Source organism: Limanda limanda, chromosome 2 (assembly GCF_963576545.1).
Source record: "Limanda limanda chromosome 2, fLimLim1.1, whole genome shotgun sequence".
NCBI classification, from domain to species: Eukaryota; Metazoa; Chordata; class Actinopteri; order Pleuronectiformes; family Pleuronectidae; genus Limanda; species Limanda limanda.
The window spans coordinates 12,516,453-12,542,468 of record NC_083637.1 but is presented as its reverse complement, the minus strand read 5'-3'; the positions used below and the strand labels follow the sequence as shown (position 1 = coordinate 12,542,468).

The 26,016-nt window shown below is 41.3% G+C and overlaps 2 protein-coding genes across 2 annotated transcripts in view; one reads left to right on the top strand and one right to left on the bottom strand.

The window, feature by feature from the left end:
* Nucleotides 1-373: 373 nt before the first annotated feature.
* On the bottom strand, nt 374-4,525 carry ints12 (integrator complex subunit 12). Its single transcript, XM_061092346.1, has 7 exons — nt 4,411-4,525; nt 3,399-3,562; nt 3,110-3,268; nt 2,487-2,668; nt 2,201-2,360; nt 1,922-2,065; nt 374-1,179 (listed from the first exon to the last, which is right to left on the bottom strand). The coding sequence occupies exons 2-7, from the start codon at nt 3,552-3,554 to the stop codon at nt 619-621; spliced, it is 1,362 nt and encodes a 453-aa protein (XP_060948329.1). The 5' UTR covers nt 3,555-3,562; nt 4,411-4,525; the 3' UTR covers nt 374-618.
* A 294-nt stretch (nt 4,526-4,819) lies between these two features.
* Nucleotides 4,820-26,016, top strand: part of gstcd (glutathione S-transferase, C-terminal domain containing) — a 43,497-nt gene continuing 22,300 nt past the window's right edge. Inside the window, exons 1-5 of the mRNA XM_061092740.1 lie at nt 4,820-4,853; nt 5,000-5,430; nt 6,451-6,909; nt 8,158-8,427; nt 12,959-13,052. Coding sequence (XP_060948723.1) covers nt 5,011-5,430; nt 6,451-6,909; nt 8,158-8,427; nt 12,959-13,052 — 1,243 coding nt within the window. The 5' untranslated portion in view covers nt 4,820-4,853; nt 5,000-5,010. The remainder of the gene's footprint in view (nt 4,854-4,999; nt 5,431-6,450; nt 6,910-8,157; nt 8,428-12,958; nt 13,053-26,016) is intronic.

Here is a 26,016-nt window from a genome sequence, read left to right as displayed (position 1 = left end):
GCACCAGTAATCAGATGATTATGGATAATGATGGAAGGAAATGATGGAAGGCACTGTGCTGAGCACTTTTGTACGTCAGTGTTGATCGATAATGAAGTAAATTTTATATGTGAACTGATTTATAGATGAAGCAGATGTTATATGTGAAATGATTTATAGATGAAGTATATGTTTTATGTTGAAGTGAAATGAAGAAAAAATATATATATATATAGTGTCTCTTATATTTAAACAGTTATGTCATAATACAGTTTATAAACACAACCTTTATGATAACTTGTGTGAGCCATTCTTCATTTGTTCTGTGTGTATCACATCCAGGGACAACACATGCTACAAAGTAAATGATATATGCAATTTGTCAGAGGGGGATATTTAATGACATTCGTCGATAAAAACTGACAGTCACATTATAAATGTTTAGTTTCGTTAGGGCAAAATGACGCACACAGAGTCCAGCAGCATTTACGCAAAGTAAGATTCAAGTATTTGACTGGATCGTGTCAATCCATGTACAGATGCTCTTGCCATACAAACATTATTTTGTCACAAATTTCACACGTTTGCAAGGTTTATTCTCTCCTCCCCCTCTTATTTTTCTTTCCTCTCCACCACTTCTCATTTCTTCAGTTTCTTTTGCGCTGCTTTCTTCTTCACCAGCTGTAACCGTTTCATGGCATTGAGCTGAGACTCCTGAGAAGTTGGCGCTTTGTCCCCCGGTGCAGCCTTTGACCCGTTCCCATTGTTCCCGTTACCTCCTCCGTTATTGCCTCCGTTGCCCCCGGCGCTTGCCTGGGCGCTACCCGGGGAGCCGGCCCCTGACGAAGCAGAGCCTTTCCCTGGGTTTTCGCTGCTCGAGGAGCGGTTCAGTGGCTGCTTACCCAGAGTCAGGGGTGGAGGAGGTTTCAGGGGCACCTGACTAGAGCCATTTCCGTTACCACCACCTGGTACCTTGGTACTCCCAGGTCCTGATTTTGCTCCCGCCAGTCCAGACAGCCCGGCAGGTTTTTGGCCAGAGGGTGCTGTCACGGTCTTGCTGCTCCCACTTGGACCCGAGGAACCCAGTTTGGAGCTGGGAGGAAGAGCAGCGCTCGTCTTGGCTCCGAATGCAGCCCAGCCTGTAAGACCACTGCTGGAGGAGGAGCTGCTACTGGTGGGGGTGGCTGATGTTGTGGATGCCTGCATGAAATGAAAAACAGTCACTATAATTATCACACCACAAATTCAACAGATTTAATTAAGACACAACTACCGCTGTTGAAAGCCAACAAATAAAAAGAAAAAAGGAATATTCATTTTATCGGTTTTTGGTGACCATAACAAAAAACAGCATTCTTTTGTTTACCTTGGGGCAGCTCATTGTTTACCTGTGACTAGTCGAGCATGTTTATCAGCAAACTTATCTGCAAGCTATGCAACTTGAGCAACACTTTTGTTTGAAAAACAAACAAAACTCCCTCCCATTGCGGCTCGAATTAACATAATCAAATAACCGACTAAAGGCAAAATGTTTGCTGTCAAAACAACTTTATGGTGAATAAGTAATAATGCTGGAAAGTTTTAAAACAAATTCTCTCTGGAGACATGACACAGCAGCAGAAGTCAGTGGTTGGCTCAATAAAGATAAGTGTATACTTTCTGCTCATTTTCCTCTGCAGAGATATTTATGCAGTTTGCCTTTGAGAACAATTTTGCACATTGACAACTATAGTTTTCTCGACCTATCTAGCAGTAATAAGGAGGCAGACTCCTAGTTTTCCAGAGTTTGACACAGTAGAACACAACAAAAGATTTATTACACATGTTGTCAGAATGCTTGTTAAGAGTTCACGTTCTCTCACGACACGTGATTGGCATCAACACCATGTTGCATGCTGTTTAAGTCTCATACACACGACGGCCACGATGAGTTGACACTCACCTTCACCTCTGTTCTTTTAAAGGCCTGGAAGGTGCTGGTTGTGTCAGGTTTGGATTTCAGCTCCGTCTTTTTGACCAGTGTGTCTTTTACAACAGGCGCTGATGATGCAGAGGCAGGGGACGGTTTCTGTGGAGGCTTCTGGGCCTAGTGGGAAAACAAGAACAGTTTCAAACAGATGGAACTGGACCTTGTAACACAACTCAGTCAACTGCCTACTAAGTAGCGATCTGCTACGAATAATTATCAATTAGATGTTGGAATATAACAGATTTTCCTCACCATGCGTTTCATTTGCCTGGTGCAGCGGGCACAATACCACACAAGCCGTGGGTCGTTGACTTCTTTGTCTGTCACCTGGGGCTTGTGGCAGTCCTGGTGGTACAGATTATGGCACTCTTGGCACTCCACCAACTGGTTGCCCATGGTTACGGTCATTTGTCTGACATAATTCAAAAGAGAATACAAAATTATTTGAAATACATGTTGGATTAGACATCAGCCGGACCTGAAGCTTATGCAAAAGGCAAAATTAACTTTAATTAATTTGCTAATCATTAACATGTACCTGCAAACCACACAGGCCAGGCCCATTTCCATGGCAAAGTCATCAGCGTTGGTCTCATCATAATCATTAATGTTTGGCAGGAGGTCTTTGCTTGTCTGGACGGTAATCGGAGAAGCGCGATTCTCCGGTTTCTCCAAACGAGGCTTTTTGGGAGGTTCCACCTCAGCCAACTCAACCCTGACCTGTTTGACAGGGAGAAAGACAGACGTCACTTGAGAGGCTGACATCAAATCATCACATCTTCAAAATGTAAGCACCATGCGGTTTATTATAGTTGTCATTTTAAGAAATATGCATGTGATTCTCTGGACTCAACTCTCTTTATTAGTTCTAAGCTGAATTGCATGTACCTGCTTTGCAATACAGAGCTGTAGATCTAAAACAAACTTGAAAACCAATTCATTATCTTGATAATGGCTCTGAAATGACAGATATATACATCTAGTTTATTTATCTATCAATTGTCATTTAATCATGGCTCAACAACTTTCACAATTTATGCTGTACTTTGCAAAGACATGTATTGTTTGTGGTTTGGAATTTATTTTGGGATGTCTATTGTCTCCTAAGTATTTAACAAACTCTAATCAAAAAAATATATAAAAAAAAAAAAGATCCTTTACCTTCTCAACGGGTCTCTTCTCTACCTCTTTTTTGATTTTTTCCGAGCTGGATTTGCTGCTGCCACTGCTGCTGCTGGAGGACGAGGAGCTCGACGAGGACTTGGAGTCCTGTTTACTCAAGCTCAGTTTGGACACAGACCCCTTGGACACCTCTATGTCCTGAGGATATATGATAATAACACAGAGTGGTTAGCATTTTGTTGAATGAATTACATATAATGAAATTGAAAGAGAAAATAACAATAAGGACGGTGGAATGCGAATTAAGCTGGTGATGAAATCCCTTTACCTTTAGTGATGAACGATAGGATGAGTCACTTCCTCTTGAGAGGGAATCCTCTAGTAAAGCTTTGAGTTTATCCACTGAGTCTTTACTCTTGGAGTGCAGGTAGCCCAGACCCTTTAGGAAGATGGGATCCAAGTCCAGACTGACAGGTCCAGCCATGGCTTAAACTGGAAAACAGTAAATAATGTTAATATAATATTAAATTCAATGTTAAGGGTTACAACTTCATGAAATATTACTGATATGTCCCTTCTATGAAAGGTTTTGGTTAAACAAGTTGCTGATTGTAAAACATAGAAAAGGCTTTAGCTGCCATATGGACAATGGAGTGTCAACTGTGAGATAAGATCCTGACTTGACATTAAGAAACACATCATTGATTTTATAAACAAAGTCTCTACTCTCTTCAGACCTTTGCTTCCTTCAACACGACACACAGTGAACAAAAGCCTTCTGGACTCCAAACTGCAAAATCACTAAGTCTTCTTGTGTGATTTGAGTTTCCTCTCTCACATTCAGCTGCACTGCTCATTTTGTCCTGAAAACATTAAATCAAGAAAAAACACTTTCCCGTCCACATGAAACATTTAGCAGGACTGAAATATTCAGTGGAAGCTGTCTGTGTGTGTTCCTCCTCAGGGAAGCCTGGCCCCGGTTTACCACCCACACGACCATTGAGTTATGCATTTAATATGTTTACACTGATGCTATGATGATGATAATGACTTTAGATGGTAAAGAGAAGAGGACGAGGCTGGAGAGAATAAAGACAAATGGAGAGAAGGATCCTGATGCTCCGTGTCCTGCAGATTCACATCCGCTTCAGTGATAATTTCCCGTGTGTCGCTGCTTCCGTGATTCAGTCGTTCGTGTTTAATTTAAATCAAACTTCTGTATCGCACAGAGTGAAACAGAAACAACGCCAAAGGAACTAAAGTTACCTCCCCCCCTCTCTCTGCTGTCACTTATAAAAAACAAAATAAACAGAATATCAATTCAAGTTTTACTACATTACCTCTCTCGGGTTTTAAGTTTAGAAAACAAACAGTCCCGGCGATCCGGTGTTTTCGTGGAGTTGAATAGCTGATGGTCGATCACCGCTTCCTCAAAGAGAATCAACCGGGACGGACCGTTCTTCTCTGGAAACCTGTGCAACCCTGAAATACGTCCGGAATATACACGCGTGGAACCTTCCCTGCCTGTTCTTCTTTTTTTCCCCCGTCAAGATTCTTAAATTATATAATAATCCGTATCTAAAACTCAATTGTATGTGACACATGTATTTTGTAGTTCATGTTTTAACATACGCGTTTATTACACGCCATATACACACTAGTATACATGAGTATGTTTGTGATAGCGGACAGCAGGTGGCGCTGTGGTACTGGTTGAGCTGAAGCACAGGCAAAGAAGAAGAAAGCGGGGACACCCAACAGCGTGGGTTTGTGGAACTCGCCGGTAAGTGTGTATGTGTGTGTGTGTGACTGTGTGTGTTTGTGTGATGTTGTGTGTGTGTATATATTAATGTCGAAAGTGTCAGTTTAGCTTACACCTCCACGCCGCCATCTTTTAAACTACCCCCTAACCTCCTTGTGTTTTGACAGGTGATTTAAAAATGACGCACGCTGACGCAGAGCCCCAGCGACCCTCCCTCTATCTAGAAGTTTGTGGCCAAGGTGAGGAGGCTCGTCTTCCTCTGCACTCCTCCATCACCCTCTTCCTCCTCTCCTACTGCGGCTGTGAGTCCTTCAAAGTGTCCCTGGTGTCCTCCACGCCCTCCTGCTCAGGGGCACTGAGGCAGGGTCTCGTACCGGGGGGTGTGGAGGTGTGTGAGGCTCAGCTGGAGGGTCTCCCCCTGCTGGTGAGGGGCTGTCGGCTCCCCGCTGTGCTGGATGAGACCGGACAGCTGTGCAAGGCCGGACTGGCCGTGGTGCTGAGACACATCATCAACCAGACTGTGGAGGCCGACCCCTCCAGGAAGGACGTGCAGGAGCTGCTGGGCTTCAAGAAGACCTGCCTGAAGGCCTGTGCTGAGGTGGGGGGGGGGGGGACTAAATGTCCTCTGACATCATCCTATGGAGCCGCATTCACGTGTGGATCACAATGGTGTAAACGTAAAATCAGATTTGAATGTCGAGGCTTAAAGTGGTCACTATTTACTTTAATTCTATTGGATTTCGCTGCAATGCTGTCTACCCCTGAGATGCCCAAAGGGTTCTGTGGACTGAAAAGGAGTGATTTATACATTTTTGGGTGTACTATCCCTTTAAGCATCAGTCATATTGGCTGCTGATGATTGTCCCTGATTGCAAGCTTCACAGAGAGGGGAGGTAATAGCTGTTAAAGGTCACAACTCGTGTAGTATCAGGAGCTACTTTTTAGTGAAATGTCTATTTTGGCTTTTATTTTAGTCACAGGAGATGGTGATAGTTTCTCCTCAGCTGCTCGTGTACAGATGTGTACAGTTGTAAATAGAGTGGCATTAGAGCACATGTTCTCGCTCAAGACCAAATTCAATCAAGCTCAATGTGTGTGTTATTTGTTCAAACACTTAAATGAATATCTGACCATATTTGATGATATTTGTATATAAATGCAGGTAATTTCTAAAGTTCTCAAAAATGTTCATCTACATGTTCAATATCTGTTGATTTGCAAACATGTAATTCTCTATATATGGAGGGTAAAACGTCCAATAATTAATGACTTAGTGTATTAGTTACGTGGATTGGTTACGATTGAGCAGCTTAGAAACAATACATCTAACAAAGCTCAAAGAAATGCTTCAAAGCTTTGTCTGAATTTTTCCTAAAATTACACAGTTCTTCATCAGAGACCTTCGAGGAGATTTGAGCTTTTAATGTAAAGTATTTCAAGTGGTTCTCAAGTCTGCTCCTCTTCCTTCACTGATTAAATGTCCATCCCTCAAGTGATAAGCTGCTCGTCTTTCATACTGATCTCAAAGTGTTCCAGCACCAGATTACTTCTACTTTACTGGAGTGACCTCAAAATCCTTAAAAATCGTTTTTTTCTTTTCACCCTTCGTCACTCTCAGGTGAGCCAGTGGACTAGACTGTGTGAAACTGGCATCCCCTCCGCGGTGGAAGAGCACCTCCAGAACCCCACCGATCAATATCAGCAGCTGCCTCTCTCCATCCTCTCCCTGGAGCGACGGCTGGCGGAGCCGGTCAAAGTCCACAACGATGACAAAATACGCCGGCAGAAACTCCAAGAGCAGAGAAAGAATGAGAAGAAGGAGTCGCCCGAAGTCCAGGCAGATGTGAACAATGAGCGGCAGCCTGGACCGTCGCCTCAGGTCCCTGATGGACTGGAGCTCAGGGCTGCTCTGGCCAAGCTGTCGGTAGATGCAGTTCCCGCTGTGACCACCAGGGAGAGCTCTGAGATCAGGAAAGTGAAGTCGGCAGATCTCCCTCCGCTGGAGCATTTGTTTGCTGAAGGCCTGTACTTCACTCTGACGGACGTGGTGCTGCTGCCATGCATCTATCAGTACCTGGTAAGAGCCTTGGAGTTCATGAATCATGTTTGAGGGTGTGGGATATAATCAATCCTTGTGGCAAAGGACCCTCCTATCGCTGCCTTTTATTATCAGAAAATTTGGATTCATGAATACACGTCAAATACTCATTTGAATTTCATGTAGCCCGTATGTTATCATTATTTTGACACAATATGATCTTAACAATCCCCATTAATGTGGCGTAAGCAGTTTTTTAAATGCCTTTTTTATTATGATGACTTGTCAAATTATGCATGCCTTTTAGTTTTGAATCTGAGCAGACAGCAAATCCGGCTCCTTTCAGTTCCGTCCAGGCAGAAACCGGAGTTAAGAAGAGTCGCTGCATCACTCTTGGCACACGTTTCCCTCTCAAAGGTGGTCGGCTGCCACCTGGCAAGTAGCGATAACAGTGTATGGGAGAGTTTCTATTCAAATGCAGCAGGTTGAAATGCATTTCAAGGACTTTACTTTGAGAATGTGTTTCTCTCTGCCACAGATCAAGATTCGGTGGGTTGTTAGGTTGACCTTTAAAACTCTTATCTTCCAGAGGACGTCAGAAGCTCGCAACCATTTAGTGAATATTCATAACTCTTACTGATTGCATGTTTTTAGGTAAGGTTAGTCGCAGCAATCGAAGCAACAGCAGTGGAGACTAGAAACAGAGAGCACCAGGGCTTAATTGAGTGGTATATTATTATTGATTAGGAATTCTGCACTGTCTGGCTCAACCTCCATTTCACCCTTCAGCTGTCAACCGGCTATTCCTCAACTGTGGGAATAAACTGAAGTTCTCACAATGAGGCTTTTAGTAGTCAGCTGTGCTCCAGTGGTTTCCAGTTTCACACTCAGCCTAGCGTGTCTCCCCTTAACGGCCATCACTGTCCGCGACACATGCAGCCCCGGCGTATCCTTTCCACTCCGCCCACTCGCCGTACTGCAGAGTGCCCCCATCTCCTCTCTCTGTGTGCGTCCCCCTCTCTTTCCCCCGTCCTCCACACACAGTCGCACACAGTGACACTGCTGTTCTGATCACGTCTCTGTTTGTGTCCTCGCCCTCCCGAACCTGCAAGCGTTGTTTTGATGTGTTTTCCCGCCTGCCCCTCATGTGTGTCCACCAGTGTGATGAGGGGGTTTGGGTGGACCCTGACATCTCGCTCCATTGGAGATGACACATCAGATGAGTCACTTAATCACTATTCTTGTTTCTTTTTTTCTTCTTTTCTTCCCCCTCTTTGTCTCTGATAGTGTTCCCTCCAAGCCCACGCTGTGAGCACTCTGCGTCAGTTCCCCCACCTGCTGCGATGGTTCAGCCGTGTACAGGAGGTACCTGGGGTCCTTCGTGCAGCCAAGGCTTGTGGGATGGCTCTTTCCAACCTCCAAGTTCCCACGTCCATACTCCCAGGGCTGTCAGCAAAGGACAACCCGACTAGTCAACTGGAGCCAGAAGAAAACCAGGAGACGACGTCACAACTGAATTTTGTCGGTGGCCCCAGGCCCACGATGACTAAACTCAAAGTAATTTATCCCAATTTCTTACTTATTTCTCATCATGCTTTACCTCTCTGTGTTCACCAAATGTTTTGCTTGAATGCAAATGCACATATATTAGATCAAGATTAAGATACATTTATTTATCCCACACACATGCACAGACATGCACAGGCACACTCATGCAAGGGGAAATTTAACCTCTGCTTTTAACCCATCTGGTGCAGGACACACAGAGCAGTGGGCAGCCATGTACGGCGCCCGGGGAGCAGGTGTTGGGGAGTAAGGTGCCTTGCTCAGGGGCACTAGACAGGGTAGGGAGAATCCTCTTGGATTTTTGGACAGATCAATCCAGGTTCGTCTTTTTGTTGTTTCTCAGTGGAGTCGAACCAGAGACGAACCAGAGACCTGTTCTGCCCATAGTCCAAGTTTCTGCCGCTAGTCCACCGCCTCTCCCATATCACATCCATACTATTATGTGTTCCTTTAAAAAAAATACAACTATCTCCGTCAACACAAGCATTTAAACTGTGCCTCACTAATAATCCCCGTCCTTGCTAACACACCTGAAAATGCATGTCATGGGACAATTCATACTGGGCATGTGCGTACCAGTGTAAACAGGAAGCAGATGGCCTGCTCTGCAGCTGGTTGCTTAGTTACAGAAAATACTATGACTAAGAAACAACAATGGTGAAAAGTATCATGAGGGATTTTTGTTTCCTTGGAGCGACAACGAGGTGGAACCGTTACTGTCAGTGTTTACAAAGCCTCTGCCTTCACTGCGGATAGTCGAGTCATGACTGATAAAAAACGAATCAGGAACAGATACGTCATTATTTCCAAACATCTCAATATCTGACCGTCCAGACCAGGTTTCAAACTAAAACGCAACCAATAGCATTTCCAAACTTCTTTTTTTTTTTAGGCAATCAAAAAGTGTGGAGTAGCACGGACAACAGGCGTAAACATAGCAACCGTGATGCTTTTTAAATCTAAAACGTTGTAGTGTGGATGTAGCTTCTGACTGTTAGTTAAAGCTGCTGTCTCCCATCGTCCCTTCACAGCACCGAATAGACGGCGTGTAGGCTCCAACTGGTTGTTAACCATTATCCCTATAATTTCACGCCTCAGTTTTCTGTGCCTCCAGGAGTGTAGCTCTAAGTTAATGTTTTGTCTGCTGGCTGACTTTCTTAATTGTTCAAATTCACATCGTTCTGTCAGCACGTTTACACTAAGTGTTTTCACACACAGGATTAACAGTTTAAGTGGGCTGTTTAAAGCTCTTAGGATGCTCGGCTGTGGGCACGGTTTTCTTCTCACAGAGGTTGTTTGTGTGACATGTTTTTATCTGTCAAGACAAACAAAAACAAAAAGTGACTCATCTCAAAAAAGAACAGAATCTGCTTTTAAGAACAGTGTTTTACTGCCCTCACTAAATTTTAAAAGCTCACTTCAGTATTCTCTGTGGATCCCGTTGCCACTTACAATAGTGCAGAGAGCGCACATTCAGCTTTTCCTCATTTCAGGTGCAATAAAAACAATGAATCCAGTCCAAAACAAAACAATGTTTTATAGCCAGACTAAGTAGTTTCTAGTAATGGCTGACAGTCTTAGTGTAAAGAGATAAGACAGCACTCAATACTAACATTATGTGTCCACACTCTGAAAATGTAATTCCCTGAGCAAGCATCGGCAAGACACACACACTCACACATTTATAACTTTCTCAGCTCCACAGCACAGCAAATATTGCCGCTTCAACATTATTTGGACTAGCTTCTTCAGCAGGAGATAAACAAGCCCGGCTGTTTAAATGGAGACTCTGACTAACCTCTTAGTGCTGAGCCTTCAAACTGTGCTCTTGGTCTTGTTGCTCTGCTCCCTCAGCAAAGATATTTCTGTGATTTCCTGCTGGCTAAGTGTCTATAACAGTGTGATATTATGTGACGGGAAGCAGGCAGAGGGAGAAAGCTGTTAAAAAAAAAAGAGAGAGAGAGAGAGAGTTTGAATGAGACTGTGTGAGCTGGGTGGTCAGGATGGGCTGTGTCTCAAATGTGCCATGTTGCCGGATGAAATTTAGCGAGGCAGCCACAGATGTGCTCAAATGACAGTTTTCATGGCACGGTGAAATCAGACATTAGAACCGAGAGGAATGCGTGCACAGACGCAGACACGCACACAATGGCCACCATTCTTTTTTTCCCCTCAGAGGGATTATAAGGATGGCTGCGTGTCGCCACCACCATGTCTGCAGTGCAGCTGCCTTGGCTGAAGTGCCTGTGTATGGCCTCATGCATATGTGTGTGTGTGCTAGGGGTGTGCGTCGTCTGACATGGTGACACGCGATCCATCACTGCTGCTAACCAGAGGCACCGGGCTTATCTCAATCCATTATCCACAATAGAAATGGATCATAAAATCCTTTCCTCACATTAGTTATCGCACACAGATGCTTGCCAGTCAAACTGCTTGTGCGATGACAGGCAGACACACGACCTGTAAACCAAATGTAAACACAAGTGGAGCCCTGACACCGAAATGCAAGATCGAAGCCTTTCTGCGCTTACTGACAGGTCTCTAGATGATATGAGGCAACAAGCTAATCTAAGTTAGCAGTAAAAATAGGTCCTGGATGTTCTGCTGGAAGAACAGGAAAGCCTGTGTTCCAAGAACCGGGATTACTGAGTGTCTGTGTCTGTTCCTGTGGAAATGGCTGTACACTGACACTAACCATAACTATATATGACAGGTTATATTCTTAGTTAGAAAGATGGTTTTGGTCCAGATGAATATTTATAATGTAATATTCATTAATAGCCATTAAGGAATCATCTCTCCCAGGTCATTTGTTATTGTCGTGTCAGAGTTTCCCACATTCTTCTCAGCTTTAGAATGGGACTGATGCATCTTGAAATGTGATGTGATCTCCTGATGTTTCTGATCTTTTAAACCAAACTGCTGTTGCTTCCTCTGCAACAAGAACCGCTGAGGCAGATCCACTTGATCTGAACTGCTGCTCCCGAGCTTGTTTTCAGGCTGTAACTCTCAACCATGTGCTGAACTGATGTTATCATCTAGCAGTGAAACCTGCTGCCTTCTCCAAAATGATTCCTCGACATTGCACAAACCATTTAACTGGAAAAGAGTATATTAATGATTTTGATAAGTTTCATAAATCTTACTTTGCACAGAGATTAGGTGTTTATTAATGTAAAGCATTTTCACAGTGAATGTTTAAATGTGATACTATATTTATTATCGTATCTACATTGAGTATTTCAGTAGAATTATAAGTTTTAGTTAAAGTCATTGTGGCTGAATCACTTGTTTAGATTAAATTACTTCTGGTTTTACTTAATCTCTTTAGGAAATTGACTTCATAGTTTCATCCATTGACAGAAAAAATTGAAGTCAGGTCTATTGCAATACATTTCTACAGAGCAGTTTTCTGAAATTTAACACCATGGGAAACTGTGTGTTTTTGACAGTACAATAAAAGGTTCAGATTTCATTTTTCGTTTTGAAGCTGTAATTTAGTTCTTGTTTGTTGGATTTATGCAAATGAAGTTGCACAAGACATTAGCACAGAGTATTTTCTCTTGCCAGAATGTCACGTAACATCACACAGTACAGTTACAGTATGTCATAGCTACTGAAGTAGCGATGCCATCAATTACATATTTTTAGTGAAATAGTGTTTATTGCTGGGCCTGTTTGCTCAAATTGAAGTGCCTCATACGAGTCTGTGTTTCTGGTCTTTCGGTGTAAATCTTCAAGTTATTTATAAACTGTCCGTTGCGATGTGCTATGATATCAGGTATTCAAACTATTTTTCACTGCCACTGTACATTTATAATACCAAAGTCACTGGTGTTTTTTTATTTTGTAATCATGAATTAATACACTGCTGCCTACAACAATAGCAGAGTTGTAGTGATAATTAAATAGGAATACAGGATATGTAAGCACCATCAAGTAAAGGCTCAATTTCATTAATTAATAATAAATAAGATAAAAACATCACCTTAGTGTTATAGTATTCAGTTGTTTGTAGATATTTTGAAAATATTGTCAATATTATTTCCCCTGTACCACACAGACCTTCATGGTTATTACAATTGAAGTTTAGGCAAAAAGAAAAGTTTAAACATTAACTTGTTACTGTACGCATATTAGTTTCCTTCGCCTGAGTTTATAGCTTGTTTCAAAGTACTGGAGTTCTCTTGCATACAGCCCACTTATTAAAGAGAAAAGCCGGAGTACTTAACCTTGTCTGTGCTGTGTCTTCAGTATTTCAAGTGTCTTGGATGTACAGCTGTGTGCACTGTACTGGAGAACTTTTGTTCCCTTGTGAGAGTAATACGTGTCCTGGCGTGTTCTTCTCCTCATGAGAGGAATCACAGCCTCAGATCAGTGTGAGGAAAGTAATAAAGGGCTTGTTCAAGAGGAGCTCTTTGATTTGCTTCATTTCAACCATTTGGACCACAGAACCTCAAGGCTGTGGAGGGGTTTCTATGGTAACCTGTGTGTCTGTGCTTGTGTGTTCCTCTCTTAGGAGAAAGGCATCGAGGCAGTCTTCGCTCCTCATCCTTGCCCTGACTGGACCCTCCCATGGGACAGCTTACCAGGAGCTATCAACCCCACTGAAGGTAAAGTGGAATCTCCGCCTTGTGGCTCCCCCTCCTCTCCCTTCCTCTTTTCCCCCCTTGCAGCTCTGCCCTTGCACTCTAATTTTTTAGTTTTTTTAATTGCTCTTTGTTTCATCCAAATACACCACCTCCTATCTGCATTGAAACCTCCAGCACCAACTAGTTATCTGTACGCCCACACATCTCGCCCTGCTCCTTCTTTCACCTTATTACCTGGTCAAAGTCAAAACAAATACTATGGCTAGAGTACACGGAGCAATGAGTGAGGAATGTGCATAAATGTTTGCATAAAACCTTTCCTTACTGCTGTGTCCTGGTGAGTTTCAGTGGCACCTTACCGCCCTCCGCAAGAAAACATTAGCGACTGACACATGAAGAGGCTTTCTATCCAGCCTCAGCTGGATGCGTTTCCCCCACGAGTCCTCTCTAATGAATTTTAAAGTGCTTATCTCGATGTGTTATCCTTCTCCTGTTCTGGGGGTGAGAGTGCGAAATAGGTCTGTGACAGAAACACACTTAGCACCACAGAAACACACAAACCCGGGGCACACTGAAAGCACAAATCAACTAATGTGCAACATCGAACTTGTGCAAATGAGTTTGTGGATGCTGATTGTGGTTGTATTTAATTGGCAGTGGAAGGGTTGTTGATTGCTGCCCCAGGTGGAACGGGTGAAGCAGATAAAGGAAAAATGTTGTTTCTTTCTCTTTCATTCTCTGCATTGTTTTTCTTTTGTATTAGTGAGACGTGTTTGAAGCAGCTGCAATAAATCAGTTTTGTTATTATGAGGAAATGGAGGAGCTCGATAAAGACACATAAATGCATATTATGAATATGTAGATATTTCCTTTCCACTTTATCATATCACATACGTGGATATTATTGCAACAAGCAGAGCTTCATTCTCATTGCTTATTTTCTCCACTCATTTAAAAATAATAAGATAAGAAAATGGAAATTGGACATTCCAACATACGTTGTAATGATTCTTTTTCCTCCATCTCTTGGCCCATGTGTTTGTGCAGACCTATAGCTTCCACTTCATTACAGTTATATCATGTCGGTGAACTATTACTTTGAATCTGAACAAGAACACAAAAACCCCAGGTACTAATTCACATGCTCAGAAAATGTGAGAACATATACCAACAGAACAGAACTGCAGAGTTGACTCTATAGGAAAACCATGTTTGTGGTCCATCTGTCACTCATTGATATCTCTTTTTCACTTAATGTCACCATAATATGTCCCTTTTATCTGGATCGGCACAAAAGTTGAGTGGGTCCTTTCTTGGCCCCTGTACAATCCTTTCACCAAGCTTCGTGGAAACACGTGGAACAGTTCTTGCTTAATCCTGCCGACAAATTAACCAACCAACCAATGATGGGGGAGGTAACAACATCGATCAAACACCAATCTCATATGATATTTTACTAACTTTAAGGCAAAATTTACAGTACAATAAGCAACATCAGAACATTCTTTATTGTGCCTGGTAAATAGTGTCGGAGCAACATGGACGTAAGATAAAATAATGTCTATGACCATATCATGCTGACTGTTAACGTTTAATAGATTTATCATATGCATATATATCAACATTTGTGGTGTATGTCTAACTGAAAGCCTGGACTTTAACCTGATGTTCACTGTTTCATTTCAAGTACAGAGTGCTGGATCATGGCCAAACCAATGAGGAATTTATCCCTTCCCTCCCACTCTCATTCTGCACTGTACTCGTAATTTTGACAGACCACTGTCCAGGGTAGGAGCTAATCATACGTTTCCATCCCTGAATCCCCTGCTGACATCGTAACAGAAGTGTGCTTGAAGATGTGGGCAGCGCGTGTCTATTCTGAGAGTGGGAATCGAGGAGAGAGACAAAATTGTAGCTGTCCAAATTTGTCGGTACTCTGCATGATAAACAGCGCTGTAGATATCTCCTTCTGCAGTATTTGGTTGGTATAGTAGGTAGCCCCTGCATTTCAGCACTGCGTAATTAAAAAGTAGCAGAGACGAAAGTCAGCCAAGTTGTCCTGAACCCCAGTGTGTGGGCTCCTCCATCTATCTGCTCTCACAGTGTGCACACACACGCCTACACGTTTCATACTACAGGGAAAATGCATGATATTTCCATACCTGTAAAACGAATGTAACACATCTTTGAAGGCTGTATTTATGTGTATTGGCTTCTCTTTCTCAAGTAAAAGCATATAATACAGTTCAGTCGGCAGGTTTGGATAGCTTTAGTCCTATACTGCATAGTACTGGATTTAAAATGAAACGCTGTCTCTGAGGTTAAAGTGCTGACATTCATCTAGCAATTTTTGCTCTTTTTATTCGTATCCCTGAAGGCTAATAAAAAAAAAGAGGTTAGAATGTGCACATCTACTATGGATGTGAACACCTCCATGCCCTCAAAAAGGTGAAAGTCTGCACTTGAATCCCCTAGTTCTCGTTTGAATTGCATTATTATGGTGTAGAGTCAAAATGATATAGAAAACATCCCTCTCTGGATATTCTCTAACTGAACTTTTATTTATTTTAGACTTATGCTGCTGTCAGACATGCCCTGAAGTCTAGACATTTTCCTGAAATTTACAAACACAAATGTACGTGGCTCTTCAGGAGCTCTGGACTCTAGACATTTTCCTGAACTTTCCGGCCAGCCCCCTAAAACATCAGCAAAATGTCAGTGAGCCCATGTGATAATACAGCAGGAAAATAATCTGTGAGAATGAAGGAGCATTGATGATGTGTCTCAAACGTGACAGATGCACAATTTATGTAGGTGTCATAAATGTATAAAATGCAGACCAAGATCTGAACTTGGAGAGACAACGGGATTTGAGACATTTTGAAAATATGGGCCAATGCTGATGTGATCGTGCTGTAAACAAAAACACAGCTGAATTTATATGTCTCCTACATGCTCTACCCAGACACACCCCCTCACCTGAATGTTAAGGACATTTTCCTGTTGTTTAGAACTCGTCTGACCCGGACAATGTTCTGCTGCATTTTTCATATGTGAAAAGCAAAGTCTGGAAAATGTCTGAACCAGTGTTAATTTCGTTGACGATAACGATAACGAAAAATATTCGTTAACGCCCCTTTTCCCATGACTAGGACGAGACGAAGACGTAACGAAATGGATCTTTGAAAATAAAAACTATGACGAAATCTATTTTAATTTTCGTTAACGAGACGAGACGAAACTAAAATGTTGGCGGTTGACTAAGTCACAACAATTTTTAAAAACATAATCGTATCAGGCCGTCATGAAGCACCCGGAGCGGCGAGTGTGTGTGTCTGTGTGTGTGCGCGTGTGTGTGTGTGGCTGCCAGACAGCGCACCGGTCCCGAGGCTCCGCCCCCGCGGACTCGCTCAGAGAGACACAGATCAGAGCTCGTTCACTTGAAGCAGGCCGGTCACTGACTCACCTGCTTCTTAACTATGGAAACAGTGAAAACACAGAGTTCCTCTGGTCTCAGCTGCTCTGAGATCAGCGCCGCAGCTTCTGGATCAGAGCAGAGGCTGCAGCTGGTTTCTACAGAGCTCCAGCTTCTGTGTCCGCCTCCAGTCTGATCTGCTTTCAATTTTTGTTTCCACATTTCGCCAACGCCAACTAAAATATATAGGCTGCAGCTATATGTTTTTATTTATTTCAAAATAGGGTACTTCTTATTTCATACATTTCCCACAAATATGGGGATGACTCAAATAACCCTACATAGTTCTGCGTTTAATTTATTTCAAAGTAGGCCTACACTTGCCTGTGTATTTTCTTCTCCTCTTCATAAGCATTTGGTGTTTCCCTTTGCTGTAACAGGTAAAAATAAATAAAATGTCAACAGTTTTCTTTATTGTTGTTCTATAATTTCATAAATGCAATAATCTACAGATTAGTATATTATAACTTTATATAAAATGTTATCAGCTTTGTTATCAAATATTTTTTGCGGCTCCAGACAAATTTTATTTGGGGGAAGAGGGGGCAAAATGGCTCTTTTGATAGAAAAGGTTGCCGACCCCTGCTATAGACCTATAGGAGGGACATCTAATGGACAACCTAAGTACTGCAAGCTAGACTAGTACGCAGTTGTAGACACAACACAGGGGGTCCCTGGACCTGAGAAGGAAAGATAAGGAGTTTAATGTGGCTATTAAATGTGACTAAAACTGGACTAAAATGTAATTTGTTTTCGTCGACTAAAACTAGACTAAAATGTCATTTGTTTTCGTCGACTAAAACTAGACTAAAATGTAATTTGTTTTCGTCGACTAAAACTAGACTAAAACTAAGAAGGATAAAAATGACTAAAACTAATATGCATTTTCGTCAAAAGACTAAGACTAAGACTAAATCAAAAATAGCTGCCAAAATTAACACTGGTCTGAACCCAATTTTCTGGGTATTTTTCAGAGTCCATGCCTGAAAATTGGATTTATAGCCACTGTCTTCTTTTTTATTCTTCTCCTCCCTTGTCTTATCTATCCTTCCATTCCTCACCCAACTCATTTCCATTCAATGGTTGCAAATCCTACACAAAGATGCTCAGGTATGCACAATGTATAGAAGAACAAAGGGGCCTCTGTGAATGGGAGGGTTTTAGTCTCTCTAGCGTCGAGGGCTGCTTCGCTAAATGTGGTGAGGGCTGACTGCAGACAGGTAAACAGCAATGTGAATACAGGCTCCATTGTATAGAGCAGCCAGTGTCTTGTCTCCAGCGCCTCACTTAATAGAGGGAGCAAGGGTAGGTAGCGAATAAAGCGGGCAGGAATGATGGAGTGTGTGACAGTGGAAGATTGAGATTGGGGTGAGGCTGCATGTGGAAAGACGGGGGTTATCAGGAGAAAACAAGGCAGGGGAAGAGGGGTGAACGAGACAATGAGGCATGAAAAACAGGAGGGCCTGGTGAGGAAACTGCATAGTTGTCATGCTTGAGACATGCTGTGATTAGGTCCTCCAGGCTTGTTTTGGTACAAGGAGCCGGGATGAGTTTCCATGTCTTTGTCTTAGGTTACAAGGGTATGACAGTAGTTGAACCGCTGGGGTGAAAATCGGCTCCATTTGTCTCTGTCTCCCTGCTTAGACAGCAGCAGAGACGTGATTGAGATTTCACAAGCTCCACACTAGTCTGGTGTGATTTATTTATTTTTCCTCTCTGCTATAAACTATGAAACATAGAAAAAAGCTGAAGAGATTGGGAGTTATTAGTAGAAATGTTATCACAGTTATCATCTAAGTCGTGTTCCATTATCCCAACATGAAATCCACAGGGTAACTGCACTTGTGATATTATTGCAAGACTCCAAACCCCTCTGTAACCCAATCAAGTAGAATATACTGACTTTGATCAAATATTCATTATTTGTCTAGTTAGCGTCCAAACACAGAACGGTGCAATGACATTATTTAGGGCCCGTGTTATAGACAGGGCCAAGGCTACAATGAGGGGTCCTTACTGCTGCTTGCATTTTGAATTGCCTCAACCCAGGAGATTATGTTTTTCAACAATGTCCGTTTGTTTGTTGTTTGGTTTATCAGCAGGATTACATCAAAACTCCTGAACAGATTTCCACAAAACGTGGATGGAATGATGGGACATGGGCCAAGAATGAACCCAGTACATTTTGGTGCAGATCAAGGAATTTTTCTGACACTTCTTAGACTTTTTAATTTCCCCTGGGATTAATGTTTGGATACTGATGACAGAAATCATGGGAATGATATCTAGGAGTGTGTGCAATTTGGTAGGGATCCAAACATGTGGCTTCATAAGGGACCCTCTGCAGAGCTATGCACTTTACTGAGTAACGTTGTAGTTTCTACTGTATTGTACTGTGATATAAACCATCAAGTCTTAATTCACACAATATCATCTATTCTTTTCTCCTCATATAACATTAGGCTCTCTGTAATATACTGAGCACATGGGAATCCTGCTTTATATTGTATATATCACGATATTGCTTAGCCTTCAGCATGGCAGCTAATGGTAGCCTTTATGGGGTTGTACCTTGCAGTAATGGCCATTCAGCAGTATGATGGCTGTGCAGTGTTAAGTGGTTCCACAGCATCCTGAGGCAGCATTTTACACAGTCGCAGTACAGTGTTCGCAGCTGAGCTGAAGCTTCAGACTCCATCATCCAATTCCCCCTGCATCATCATCATCTTCTTCTTTGTTTAAATCTCAATAGAACTGTTAGCCACACCAGAAGCCACGGCCTACGCTTTTTTAGTGCTTTTCCTTTATTTATTTTTCTACACTGCATTTGCATAGTTTTAACAAGTAGTTAAACATCTGTCTTGTGTAGTTTCCAGATATCCCTCATGTTCACAACTGTAGTTTGGGAACAGATATTTATGATGTAGGTGGATGTGTACATTTTCTACAATGTTTATCAAAGCTTCTCTGTGAGTTGGACTAAAAGACGTTGCACACGTGTGTTCTGATTCAGCGTTGTTCTGTTTCGTTCAGTTTGGCTCTGAGTGAGTGGGTAATGGCCATGATTTCCCCTCAGGTGTCTCATCTAACGGTTATTGAACTTGGATGAAGATAATTATCAGGATTTGATTCAAGTTCAGATAAATGAATTTCCCATCAGGTTTTCCTAGCGAAGTTATTAGAGTAGAGCAGATATATTGAACTGGGGCCCTCAGGACATGATACAGTTTCTTTCAGCTGTGTGTTACGCTGGTGTTATCGTTTTAAAAGGAACTACACGGCTATTTCGTTTTTCCACTTATTGAGAATCGTTACCCTCACATTTTATTACTGCCCTACAGACATATTGTTTCTCCTGATTGTAATGTGTATAAGGTATTTGTAGAAATAATTCTCACCACAAACCAATATATATCAGCTGATATGTAGTATATAGATGTTGTAATGAAATCATATGACAAAGAAATCTAATTGAGGATTGATATTTTACAGTGACCATTTAACCATCAACCTTATTATAAATAACAAATAGAACACAATTCTTTATGACATTAGTAGCAATTCCTGGCTAACAGACTGACTTTTTCATTTCTACAGTCATACTGCTAGCATGGGTAAAAGTTGCATTTAGTTTTTTTGTTTGCCTTCAAGAAAAGATGTGTGTTTATGAGTTTTGTACTTAGCACTGTCAGTGCATGTGTAATTAAAGCAAAATTGCCTGTTATTAAAACAAGATATGAAAGAGTTTTGGAGAGCATGTGTTGATATAAAAACTACGTTTATGCGATTTTCCAATTGTTTTAATTGAGTGTTTGTGAGGATATGTGTTTGTACAATGTGCTAGCATTGTGTTATCACCTCATTCCCCTTGGGCTTACAACTCCACACAGCAGGCTGTGACTACCAAATCACTACTCTCATTCTCAATTAATTGAAGTCATTAGAGCCTTTAAATTGAAGATTTGAAGATGTGCAGTAAACATGGGACCAAGCACAACAGGCAGCCAGCTTTGTTACTCCCAATTAGAGGGATAATTGGCACTTTATTTCTACAATTCAAGTTCAAACATATCTAGACTCCCTGGAGGCCTTCCACAGAGTTTCACTATTTGCAGTGATGTTTGAGTTGTGCCCATTGAAATGCAGAGCCAGTGGCTGCCTTCATGATGAGCTCTTTGCAAATGTCATATCATGAATATTCATTTGCCCCCTCAGTTTTGTTTTGTTCAGTCATCTCTGGTGAGGCATTGCAGTGAGGGTAGGTAGCGAGGACACAGTTGCCTGACCCTCGGCCAGCTTCCACTGGGTTTTGGATTACATAGTGTTTCTTAAGCTATTTCACCAGCCACCTAATTAATCACTTATTAGTGTTTTCAGCCCTGAGCAGAATGTGAAATCCGTTCTCTGAAGACTTTTCCTTTGGAGCACAGTTCAATGCACTTTGTCTTTTGAAATCTTGAATGTTTGGACTTCTTAATTCTACAACAGTTTAAAAAGGGACAATAATTTCCTGTTATCTTTTAGTTGTTAACTCTTTAACCATCAGGGATGCAGCAGAGGTGTATATGGTTGTCAGAGTGGATCATTATAATGCTATTTTGTCCCTTAGATGAATAAAAGAGGGGGAAAAAGGGTATCATGCAACATTCAAATGTTATCTATGACTAGGACTGTCACAGAGAAAATGGTAATGTTTTAACAGTTAAACATATTTGAGAATTTTATTGTTATAAATAATATAAAAACATCAAAAGAAGACGAGACCCATGCTATATATTTTGTTACCTTGTGAACTCACAAAATGTTTCACACAATATTTAAAACCAGAGAAATACACAATTGTATTCAAGCTAATGTGACGATTCATTTGTCACCTTTTAATTGTGTAACATCTGCTCTACCCGTGACTGTGCCCACCCGTAACTTTTGGGGCAAATGAAGTATGGAAAAAGAAGAACACACATTTTGCCAGTTAGCCAGCCTGTTTTTTTCCTTTCACTGTTTGAAAAGCACTCCCAGTAAAGCAAAAATGCACAGGGGAACCAAGCAGCCCATAAATATTATAGGACAAGAAATGGTAGTGAAGATAAAAGAGTTGAAGAAAAAAAAATATATTTATTTTTCCTTCGTCTCTTATCGCCCGTCATTATACTTATGTATTTTACATTTCAAATGCAAGCTCAATACATAAAGTGAAGCCACTCCGCATATCACCCACCCACCCACCCGAACTCCATGGCAGTGATATAACATATGAATCATTTCCATTGTGTTAGCCACCCTTGTATGGTTCTGTTTTTTTAAAATAGCTTCATACTCTAACTTGATGTAATTACCGTAAGAACAAAATTAACAGTTTTGAAAAGGCCAGACCGAAGAAAAACTTCCTGTTGACTATCTCTTGTTTGTTCTGAAAACAACCTCAAAACTTTTTTCATAACAATAAAAGATTTTTGTTCCACAGTTGCTCATAAAGCTAACAAAAAATTCTCTTAATCTAAAAAGAACAGGAAATAAAAGATTTACCCTCGAGCCATGTATTAAAAAAAAAAAATCTAATTTCTAAGAGTTGGCATCAATTCAAAGAAAGTCAGTGGAAAGACACAAATGGAGGTGGACAGACGCAAATCTGCAATTTCAAATAAATAAAAGCTACATCCTGATTTGATGAATAATATGTTCTGCCGTGTTTTGAACCAGATCATTTGAAATTACCAACTCAAAGTAGAAATCAGTGACGTGGTTCTTCATTTACGAAAATACGCTCATTAAATCTGTCAGTTTCATTTGCACAATTTATGGCTTTGGAGTGTTATGTAAGACCTGTCCACACACTGCTGTTAATTACAGGAGATACTTCACCGAGCAGGTCTGAGTGAAATGTGCTTTTGTGTGTTTTACACCTATTCTTATATTTTTCCGTTCTATTTAAACACTGTCTTCCTTCTTTCCCTATCTTATTATTATTATTATTATTATTCTCCTTTTAATCTCTTAATGTTATTTTCACTCTCTCCCGACAACACATTCAATGCACTTTGACAGTGCTTTACAAAAGAAAGTACACCATTTTTGTATTTTTTCGTCCCAGCCCTGAACAAAGGCCTCTTACTGGAGTCTCCAATGTTGTCGGCATACATAGGCTCAAAGGAGGAATTATAATGTTCTGTATCTGGTGTTGACTCTAATAGATGACGTGTCGTATTTGGTTTCAGAGGTGCACTGTGAGATGTGCCTCCATTGTATGAGAGACCCCCCCCCCACTGCGCACGTGTAATTTGTCTCAAAATAAGCTTGTGTGTGGACCTTGGCATGCGTGTCTGACTTTCTGTCTGTGTTTTACATCCTGAAGTTTCCCCTCATGTTTCTTCCACCCACATGGTGTTGGCTTTCACTGTTATGGGGTGAGTTGTCATTTGTGTGTGTGTGTGTGTGGGGGGGGGGGTGTGAGTTAATGTGTGATTTGTCGGTCTCTGGATATGCAGAGGAGATTGCATCATTTCACAGTCTGATAACTGCAATATCTTTTACTTTTCTACATGTGTGGCTTTTTATTATGCTTTTTTACTTTCATGTTATATAATTTAGTTATTTTTAAGTGGGGAAAAACAGAAATTTGGGACACCTGCAAGAACTGGAGAGGAACATTGGCTTGTGTGGAGTTTATCTAGTGCAGGTGGCTCAGTAAGACATAATGACTCATCTAAATCCTGCTCCAATTATCCAAAGGGCACATGTAGTATTCTGTCCAATTGCAATCCCTTGATTCTTGTCCCACTTTCCCGAATAAGAATATTTGTAGAGTGCCAAGGCATTTGGGGACATGATAGGGAAATAGTTATATATTGAGCCTAAAAGTATGGTTTCTATCACAAATATAAAATACCTAATTCCAAACACATTAAAAGGGATAATGATTTGCAATCTGCCAAAGAATATCTGTAGAAAACTATTTTCAAACATCAGCAGTCTACATCTGCAGTGACTATATGGGCTGAGGGGAGAATCCCTTTATTTCTCTCAATAGAGGGGGCCGTGATTTTGGCAATCCGACATTTCACGAGAGAACCAGGAGGAGCAGGAACACCAGCTGGCCCGAGTCCAGCCAGCCCTTATTTATCCTTGACTTGGCACTGTGAGGCTCGGGCTGAAAGCCATACTGGAAGATTTTACAGAGGTGGGAGGCCAATAGACATTGACACGGCCCTCCGCGGATGCCAGCGTTGTGCCACTTACTCCCTGACTTTGACAGCTCTGGCAGAGTACAGAAAGTGAGGGATGAAGGGGGACAGTGTGCGATGAATGAAAACAAACTACTTACTTTGAAAGGGAAATTGCAGGGCAGGGTTTTCAGGCGAGAACACTGGCATTTCAATATTTTGTTGACTTTATTTTCATAGATAAAAGCTTCCATAGTGCTGGAGTCACTCAACTTCTTCTATTACTGTGAGAAACAAAACACTGATTGACCAGAACTGCTTACACAATGAGGATAACGTATGCGTTTCTCTATATTATAAGATCTTGTCCTTACTTTAATTGGCTTGAGATAATGTATTTTGTGATTCGATGCTGTATAAATTAAAATATCAGCAGCCCAAATCTTTGCAGGCAGTTGAGTAAATCCATCTCTTTATGGTGCATTGTGGAGGAGATTAAGTTGTGGAGGAGATGAAGTGAAGCTTTTTTCAAGAGAATGAAAATATATATTACTTCACACATGAAAGTATCTGCACTCCATGATACCTCTGTTCAGGGTCCTTATAGGTCCGGATTGCATTTAGGTTTACCAGCTTTCTTGTAATGTGTTGTTCAGTAATGCATCTTAAATGTGACATGGTCAAATCAGTAAAGTGAGAGTGAGTATTTTGGACAAAGTTAAGGTCATGGAAAGGAATTTGTCTCGGTCGTTTGTTGGTATAAGGAACAATTTTACATTGTTATATCACAGGTTGACTTTGAAAAGTGTTAACCCCATCTTAAGACCATAGATATAACATCTTGTGTTTTCCCCTCGGGCTGGGTTTACCGATGTGGCAGCTCGTGGGCAGCCTCAGGTCATTTGTTTCATACCTGAGCTGTGAACGTGTTGGTTAGGATCAGTGCGGCTGAGTCATTTGAATCCTCTCTCAACAAACACAATATTTTTTCTGCCGCTGGCAAATACAGATTCTTTGACAGGATGGATCGAATCCAAACTCTCCATGTTTTAAAGCAGAGGAGTGTGGATGTTCTTTTGCTCCATCCACTTCACACAGCGCAGTGAACAGCACTCAGGAGACCGACTGCAAGTCAACACTTAGCTTGCACAGCGAACTGTAGCCAAAAAGAGTGAGATTACCAGGGACGTGCCAATGTGAAGTTGGTGCAATTATAGCCCATTATATGAGATGTAAGGATTGCACATATGAGATATCCAAATTGAACCGAGAAATACAAGATTTCACAGTAAATTTGTTAAACCCGAATGTATATATACAAAATAATAAATGTTGAAAAAAACGGAAATATCGGAAATGTGCTGTTTGTTGTACTTGCCATCATTTTTTATCATAAAGATTTCGAATTCCAAAAGATTTTTTGTGTGAGCTGTTCAGACCCAAGTAAACAGGACGAGCTGGGACTTGCTGGTTAGCAGTAGAAGGAAAGAAGTGATAGAAATAGAAGCAAGTGCTAAAATTGGAATCGCTTATTACTGGTGGAGACAGTGCTTGGCAATTAATGGAAAAAAATGTAATTCTGAATTCTATGTTTCTTATAGAATGATTAGTAAACATCCATCTCCTTTACCAGGTTAAAATGGCATTTCTTACAAAACCTTTTGAGTTTACTTAATTCCCTTATAGGATACCACGTAGACTATGGGACTTGTAAATTACAGTGTTATTGGTTAAGGTTAGCATCATTTTTCTAACCTAATGAAAATCAAAAATATACACATGGGCAAAATCTGCTTGGGTATAATATTGGGAAACATGAGCAAATTAGAGTTTAAAAGGCTTTGTGCAGTAATTATGGAACATATTCTTCCAACGACAGATCAAGTGATTAAAAAAACAGCCTTTAGTATTACGAGTGCAAGTCTAGATTTTCAGGGTGACAGTTTCTGTCCAGTTAAAGCGTTAAGCATGTGTGGATGTGATGCTCTGTGTCAGAGGGAAGTCAGTAATTGGATGTGTTCAGAATAGCAGTATCGATGCCTCACTTTGCTTCTTTGCTCATTTAAAAACAAATCGGCGCAAACAAATTAGGTATGTGCTGTGACCTGTGAGGGGGGCCATGGGAGTCCCATAATTATGCAGACCTCTCGCCTACAGCTACGTCTGGTCATGTTGTGACAGACATTCCAAAGCTGTTGAGAGATGCACAGCGAGGAGTGTTTTTTCTTGCTCGTGTTTGTCTTCATTTTAGATTTTTCTTGTCATCACAGTCTTCGATGTGCAAATACATCGAAAACATTCAGTAACTGCTGCTGTGAGAGGGAGTATGTGGTTTTTTTCTTGCAGCACA

What these genes read in the sequence shown, in the direction of transcription:
- ints12 (XM_061092346.1), bottom strand. Translation starts at nt 3,554, where the DNA reads ATGGCTGGACCTGTCAGTCTGGACTTGGATCCCATCTTCCTAAAGGGT. An exon ending in CCAGGCAAATGAAACGCATG is followed by an intron (nt 2,066 to 2,200) that starts GTGAGGAAAATC and finishes TTTTCCCACTAG; the next exon opens with GCCCAGAAGCCTCCACAGAA. An exon ending in TTAAAAGAACAGAGGTGAAG is followed by an intron (nt 1,180 to 1,921) that starts GTGAGTGTCAAC and finishes CATTTCATGCAG; the next exon opens with GCATCCACAACATCAGCCAC.